This window comes from Macrobrachium nipponense, chromosome 13 (assembly GCF_015104395.2).
Source record: "Macrobrachium nipponense isolate FS-2020 chromosome 13, ASM1510439v2, whole genome shotgun sequence".
Classification (NCBI taxonomy): Eukaryota; Metazoa; Arthropoda; class Malacostraca; order Decapoda; family Palaemonidae; genus Macrobrachium; species Macrobrachium nipponense.
The window spans coordinates 103,218,358-103,226,213 of NC_087206.1; the positions used below are offsets into that span (position 1 = coordinate 103,218,358).

General features: G+C 42.2%; 1 protein-coding gene across 1 annotated transcript; it reads left to right on the forward strand.

The window, feature by feature from the left end:
* The first annotated feature begins 949 nt into the window (after positions 1-949).
* On the forward strand, positions 950-7,002 carry LOC135225413 (oocyte zinc finger protein XlCOF6-like). The gene is made up of 2 exons (XM_064264749.1): positions 950-5,634; positions 6,088-7,002. The coding sequence occupies exon 2, from the start codon at positions 6,160-6,162 to the stop codon at positions 7,000-7,002; it is 843 nt and encodes a 280-aa protein (XP_064120819.1). The 5' UTR covers positions 950-5,634; positions 6,088-6,159.
* Positions 7,003-7,856: the final 854 nt, after the last annotated feature.

Sequence of the window (7,856 nt, forward strand, 5' to 3'; positions counted from 1 at the left end):
TGAACGCTTCTCTTTCGACTTCGATGCTTGCTCTCCTACCAAGCTAAGACGCAAGATGTCGCACAGGCGGCCGTCGTCTTTGGTAGGAGGAAAGGAAGTATCGGACGATTGGATGCCTTCAGTTCATGCTCCAGCTCCTGCGGTTTGGCATTCGTCTTCAGGACATTCGTCTCTAGCCGAACAGGATGAAGAGAGAGATATTGATGTTGCGGCTTCCCCAGTTTGTCCCTAGCAGCAAGAAGCTCCGCAGATTTCCTTACTGCAAGATTTGCAGCAGAAGCTCTCCTCATTAATGCAGTCTTATCAGCCTGCTACAAGCAAAGACAGCATACGTCAAAAGCTGGACACCAGGGCGTAGAGCGTCAAGGTTCTCAACACCTAGATGACAGACGTCAACATTCTGGACACCAGGACACCAAGCGTCAAGAGCCTGGACACCAGGACGACAGGCGTCGAGATTCTGGACGCCAGGACGCCAAGCGTCAAGATTCAGGACGCCAGGCGTCAAGATTCTGGACGCCAGGATGCAGAGCGTCGAGAGGCTGGACGCCAAGACGCCAGGCGTCAAGAAACTGAAACCCAGGACTCCGATCGTCAAGATTCTCGATGACAGAGCACCAAGAGTCAAGAAGCTGGACGCCAGGCGTCAAGAGGCTGGACGCCAAGACGCCGAACGTCAAGTATTTGAGCAGCAGGACGCCAAATGTCAAGAAGTTCGACACCAGGAAGCCGAGCATCAGGATTCTCGACACCAGGACACCAGGCGTCAAGAACATTCTTTGGAAGCACCGACGAAGCATGACATCGCTACGTCGGTTATGGGTCGATCGGAAGAAGGGAAGGATGACTCCCCCCCCCCCCCCCCCCCCCCCCCCCCCCCCCGCCCCCCCCCTCCTCCTTTTCATTCGATGGAAGACTTTTCCAACGAAGAGAATCAAAGAGATCTACAGCCTTCGTCAGACTTGAAAAGACTTATGAAAGTTTTCACGGAACTTTTTCCGGAAAACTTTGTTCCAGCTGCTCCTCGTTCCCCACCTTCAGAGTTCACTCTAGGGAAGGCAACTAAGAAGTCCGACTTTACAAAGATGGTGTTATCACGCTCTTCGAAGAGAGCGTTGAAAATTATGAATGAATGGATGGATACGAAGAGAGACCAAGGAAAGACAGCTTTCTCATTTCCTCCGGCCTGATTAGCATCCAGATCTAGCATCTGGTATGATAATGGAGAAGCTCTCGGTATGGGAGTTCCTGCTTCTTCCCAAAGGGACTTCTCGAGTCTTGTGGACTCTTCTCATCGGATGGCCATGGGAAAGATGAAGGTTTTTTGGTCTACCTCTGAAATGGACCACCTCCTCAAAGGGATTTTTTAGAGCCTTTGAGGTATTTAATTTCTTAGACTGGACTCTGGGAAGAAAATAGAAACCTTCAAGTCTGCTGATACGGAAGAGCTTATTCACCTGATGTCTTGCATTGACAAAGCTCTTCGAGACTGGTCGAATGAGCTAGCGGCTCTTTTCTCTGCGGGAATCCTGAAGAAAAGGGCCCAAATGTGTTCTTTCCTTTTGAATGGGGTCACACCATTCAAAAAGCGGAACTGCTGTTTGCTCCCCTTTCCACACATCTTTCCCACAAGATTTAGTGAAGGAAGTCCCTCTGCCTTAGCCCAAAAGGCTACGCTGGATCTAATGACAAAGGCAGCAAGGAAAGTCCTACCTACAAGTTTTGGAGCACAGAAACTCAAGGAAACTACTCCTCTGCCTCGAGTTTCTCGGCCCTTTTGAGGAAGATCCCTCAGTAGAGGGAACACAAGACCGGTGGTTAGAAATTTGTAGAAAAGAGGCTTCAGACAAGGGCGGAACACTTAGAGATGGTTCCAAAGAGTTGGCGGCGTTTTTTCTCGGCAGGAATGCTTAAGAAAGAGTCCAAATTTATTTTTTCCTTGCTTATGAGGTCACAAGAGTTGGTGAAAGAGGTCTCCTCTGCCTTAACCCAAAAGGCCACGCAGGACTTAATATCGAGAATCCCCGATAATTGTTTTTACGATAATTGGGAACCTCGCCGAATGCTCGAATTCCTGGAATTTCTAGCATTTGCAAGAAGAACTGCTACTGAAGTAAGAATATCTCTCAGTAGACGGCCAACCTGGAATACAGAAGCGAACATCCAGTGTGGCTTGAACTTTCGTCTTCGGGTTTTCTGTTTTCACTATTGGAGCTTTCCTTAAGGGAAGACTTCTCCTTCACTCTCTTGACTAGAGAAGGAAGGGTTTAGATTTCCAATCCTTATTCTCGTTCCTCGAAGGGAAAAGAATTTAGGATGGAAGTCATTGTACAGAAACCTACAAATATACGACATATATTACCCGCGAGACATGATTCTGTTAAGCAGTTGAATTGTCCAGTGGGTAGTCGCATACTGTAGTTAATTCTACGGTTTGTGACCGAGACGATATTTACCCTAATGGAACTGCAACTCGGGACTGTCTGCATCTTCCCAGGAGTTACCAGTTTCGATTTTAAGATACTTATGGTATGCTCACGACAACACCACCTCAGTTTTTTGTATTTACCGAAATCCGTTTCGTTTAAATATAATTGCTCGAGCATAACAGATCCCTTTTTTAACTCGATTATTCTAGCCGAACGCATTCCTTCAAGGAATGGATTACCTGGCAACTCAGGATAGCGAGTGAGCAAGAACTGACTGAGTAGGCCGAGACTGCAGAAAGACAACCCTGTACCAGCTGGCTCTTCGAGATGCACGGTCGGTTTATGGCTCTCTCCTCTACAATGATTGACTACCGAACCTTTTCTCTGTCCAACAATATCGGACTTACGTCTCTGATTAATGCGGATTCTCGCGTACATGAATGACATCTGCATCCCCTTGGAAATTGCGAGAATTTTCAACAGAGATATATATTCTGGACTCTTTCATCTTTATGTTTACCGCACGGTAACAGAAGTCTTTACTAGTCTCCCGCTGTATCGCATTGCGATAATGCGAAATGTTTTTCTTCAGACCTCTAAGTTTGTCTTCAAAATATCTCTTATTCGGAAGGGTGCAATTGTTCATTGTTCACCCTGAATTGACAGATATATACGGAAGACATCGCCTGCTCCCCAACCTGCCAGCTCTACTTCCAAATGATCAACCCATGAGAAGTAGTACTTCCCTGTGTTTTTCATTACTGGAAACTGCCCCGCTTTCATTGCAACTACAACCCCTCACCTTACAGCAATGAAATAGCTGTTAGCGTTTTCAGTCCTTTGTAAGCACAGGTTCAGAACCTTGAGAATCCTTCTCTCGATTCGGCTGTGAAGACGTAGGTTGCATTCACTTTCCACCTTCATCTTCAATGGAACATAGTTTTGTTTTCTTCTTAGCTGAGATTCAACTACTATGGGAATGTCTTGCCATAAAGGACCTCGGTCTCTAGAGGGCAATTGACTTTCGCCTATTGGGCACATGCCTTAACACCTCGTTAAGAGATTCACCACCTCGCTGTCCAGCATCAGTGACAAACAAATTGACAATTTGTATGGTCTCTCGGCATAACCCTTTAAAAGGCAAAGATCACGTGACTTGCTCGGGTGCTTGGACAGCTTGCCTCACTACCGAACGCAGTCAGTAGGCAGCTGTCAGAGCACCCGAGTCAGTTACGGTCTACGCTGTGGACTTAGTAGGTTGTTTCAGAACAATCATTACTTCATCCTAATAGATTGTCCCAGTACCCATACCATGGACACCTACCATGGAGTGTCGCTGTCCTATCCATTGCCGAGAAGAAGAATCTTCGCTGCAATGGGATAGGAGAATGAGAGACTCTTCGCTGCAGACTTTAAGAGAAGTCGTAATGTTTCGACCTCGACCATTAAGCGATACATAGGCATGTTCGCAGATGTCTTCAATGACAGGAACTTAGATGTGTCTGAATATAAAGATCTCCAAGACCTCAGATCCTTCGACACTACTAATGGAATCTGGACGTAGTCCTGAAGTTTATCATGAGTGATAGGTTCGAGCCTTTACAGGAAACATCATTTAAGGACCTCACCATGAAAACTCTTCTTACTTAGTCTAGCGACAGCGAAAAGAGTCGGTGAAATCCATGCCTTCAGCAAAGCTGTAGTTTTCAGACAGGGCAATGCTATCTGCTCTCTACAGCTGGGATTTCTAGCGAAGAACGAACGTCCTTCTCAGCCCTGGCCCAAATCGTTCGAGATTCCAAACCTGTCGCATCTCACAGGTAAGGAAGTAGAGACAGTTCTTTGTCCGGTAAGGGCCCTGAGGCATTACCTGGAAAGAACGGAGCAATTATGTGGCAATTCAGAGGGGCTTTGGTGTTCTGTCAGAAAGCCCTCTCTGCAAATGTCAAAGAATGCACTATCCTTTTTTAATCAAGGAAGCACATTCAGCATGTAATGAAACGGATCTTAGGCTATTGAAAAGTGAAGACTCACGAGGTTAGGCCCGTAGCAACCTCTGTAGCTTTTAAACAGAATAGATCCCTTCAAAATATCCTGGACGCAACCTTTTGGAGAAGCAAATCAGTTTTTGTGTCGCACTATCTGGGGCAAGTGCAAACTCTGTATGAAGACTGCTACACACTGGGACCGTTCGTAGCAGCTCATCCAGTAGTGGGACAAGGGACTAGTATCCCCGAATTCCCATAACCCATTACCCTTTTTCTTACCTTGGAACTTGAATTTTATGGTTGTTTGTGGAGACTGCTTGCAGTCTCCCACAATCATTGATTCTTAGTCAAGTGGTCAACTTGTTCCTTGGTAGCGCCCGGAACAAGAGTATTGGATGAGGTCCTGCACATAGAGGTTATGCACCGGTTTGCCAGCTCCTTGAGGTCTTCAGCCCCCTGGGTGGATCGCTGGATCTCTTAAGGAAAGCAGACATAATGAGGCAGGATTTCATTAAAGTCAGCTTCCTTACACAGGTACGAACCCGTAAGTTTGTTTATTAACTCTTATGTCAATTCCAACGATGTTGGCTGTCTCTGACCCTCCACCAAAGGTGTCAATCAGCTATATATATAACTACCATGTAAGTTAGATGTTTAAAAATGATATTTTCATAATAAAATAAATTTTTGAACATACTTACCTGGTAGTTATATATAATTTAATTCCCACCCTCCTCCCCTCTAGAGACTAGGGGCATGGAAGATCTGAGGAATAGTTGGAACGGTGCTACGTACCTGGGTAGAGGGCGCACAGGTTTTGACTTAAGCTATATATATAACTACCAGGTAAGTATGTTCAAAAATTTATTTTATTATGAAAATATAATTTTTGTGATAAAACTATAAAAAACCTGTTATAAAAAGTGGATTTTTCTTGAGTTCTAACTAACAAAATAGGCCTTTTCAGCATTTTAATAGGGGTCCCAACTATTCGCAGGTTCTAACTATTTGTGTAGTAATGTAAATCCAATACACTTCTTGTGTATTTATAATGATCACTTTCTCTATCTTGCGGATAACTTGCAAAGTACCAGATGCAGATTTAGTGAGTGAGAGGTCCTTGGAAATTAAAGTTACAGCACATAATTATAAAAAAGGAACTCTATTCCTTGGTCTTGTTGGGAGCTTGTGAGGACTGTCGTTCATTTAATTTTGCTGTAAGTATTCAAAAGATTATTTGTATGTTTAAGAGTAATGTTGTTCTTGTATGGCTTCAAGTTTAACTCTTCAGGTTAGAAACTTTCTAACTGTTTAGGATTAGCTCTCTTGTCATCAGAATTGAAAAATCAAAATCATTTGTTCCTACGAGGGTATGAACCTTCGTCTGTTATATACGAGACACAGGCAGTCCCCAAGTTACGACAGAGACCCTTTAATAATATTTGTCGTAGGTGGAAATCCAGCATAAGTCAGAGCCAGTTGTTGAATTGTCAACAACTTTGGCCTGACTGAATTTGTTGCTTACGATGTTTTATTTCTTTTGAGACAAATTGTGTCCAGATGATCATTGCATTGTGATTTTTGTTTTCCCTGAGGATGCTTACTTTAAGAGTTGTTATGAACGGTGCTGTTCAGAACTTGTTGGTCTCAGATTGTTTGTTTTATTTCAGATTTTTCCAAAAAGAGGAAATTTCCTTTGGATCCTAACTAGGAGTGAGTATTGCACATAGAACATTCTGGAAATGGAAGCTGAAGCATCGTCATCATTATTGTTTCTAAAAGAAGAGAAGGATGATCTGGAGGAGGATCCAACTGAAAATGCAGATGACAACTCTTCGTTTGCAGACCCCTTCTTAGAAGTCAAGGTGGAACCGGAATTTTTTGACTATGGTGATTTTGATGTGAACTATTCTTTCAAATCTACTATTAAGTGTGAAAGGGACAGCTCTCCAAGCTATGATGATGAGAGTGGAAAGAAAAAGATCCGTATTGGAGAAGAAAATAGACATTTGGGTAGAAGCAAGGCAGCAGGGAAACGATTAACTTGTGCTGAATGCCAAAGGATGTTTTCAAGAATTGACAAGCTGAAATCCCACATGAGAACTCATACGGGAGAGAAACCATATAGTACTTGCTCCGTATGTCAAAAAAGTTTTTCTGAATTAAATAATCTCAAACATCACATGAGAACTCATACAGGAGAGAAACCATATACTTGCTCTGTATGTCAAAAAAGATTTTCTAATACAAGTCTTCTCTCAAATCACATGAGAACTCATACGGAAGAGAAACCATATACTTGCTCAGTATGTCAAAAAAGATTTTCTAATACAAGTCTTCTCTCAAATCACCTGAGAACTCATATGGGAGAGAAACCATATACTTGCTCTGTATGTCAAAAAACCGATTTTCGATATACAAGTCTTCTCTCAAATCACATGAGAACTCATACGGGAGAGAAACCATATACTTGCTCTGTATGTCAAAAAAGATTTTCTAATACAAGTCTTCTCTCAAATCACATGAGAACTCATACGGGAGAGAAACCATATACTTGCTCTGTAATGTCAAAAAAGATTTTCTGATTATATACAATACAAGTTCTCTCAAATCACATGAACTCATACGGGAGAGAACCACCATATACTTGCTCTGTATGTCAAAAAAAGATTTTCTAATACAAGTCTCTCTCAAATCACATGAGAACTCTTATACAAGGGAGAGCAAACCATATACTAATTGCTCTATAATGTCAAAACAAAAAGATTTTCTAATACAAGTCTTCTCTCAAATCACATGAGAAAACTCTATACTGGGAGAGAAACCATATAATTGCTCTGTATGTCAAAAAAGATTTTCTAATACAAGTCTTCTCTCAAATCACATGAGAACTCATACTGGAGAGAAACCATATACTTGCTCTGTATGTCAAAAAAGATTTTCTAATACAAGTCCTTTCTCTCAAATCATGAGAACTCATACGGGAGGGGAGAAACCCATATACTTTGCTCTGTATGTCAAAAAAAAGATTTTCTAATACAAGTCTTCTCTCAAATCACATGAGAACTCATACGGGAGAGAAACCAAATACTTGCTCTGTATGTCAAAAAAGTTATTCCAATTCAAATTCTCTCAAATATCACATGAGAACTCATACTAGAGAGAAACCATATACTTGCTCTATATGTCAAAAAAGTTGTTCTTATTCAAGTAATCTCAAATATCAGATGAGAACACATATGGGAGGGAAACCATATACTACTTGCTCTGTATGTCCAAAAGTTTTTTCTAATTCAAGTACTCTCAAACGTCACATGAGAACTCATATGGGAGAGAAACCATTTACTTGCTCTGTATGTCAAAAAAGTTATCACATGAGAATTCACACTAGACAGAAACTGTATATTACTCGATCTCTGTCCAAGTCATTTTTATTATT

Bases quoted from the DNA above. Each gene is read 5' to 3' on its own strand.
- LOC135225413 (XM_064264749.1), top strand. From the start codon at position 6,160: ATGGAAGCTGAAGCATCGTCATCATTATTGTTTCTAAAAGAAGAGAAG.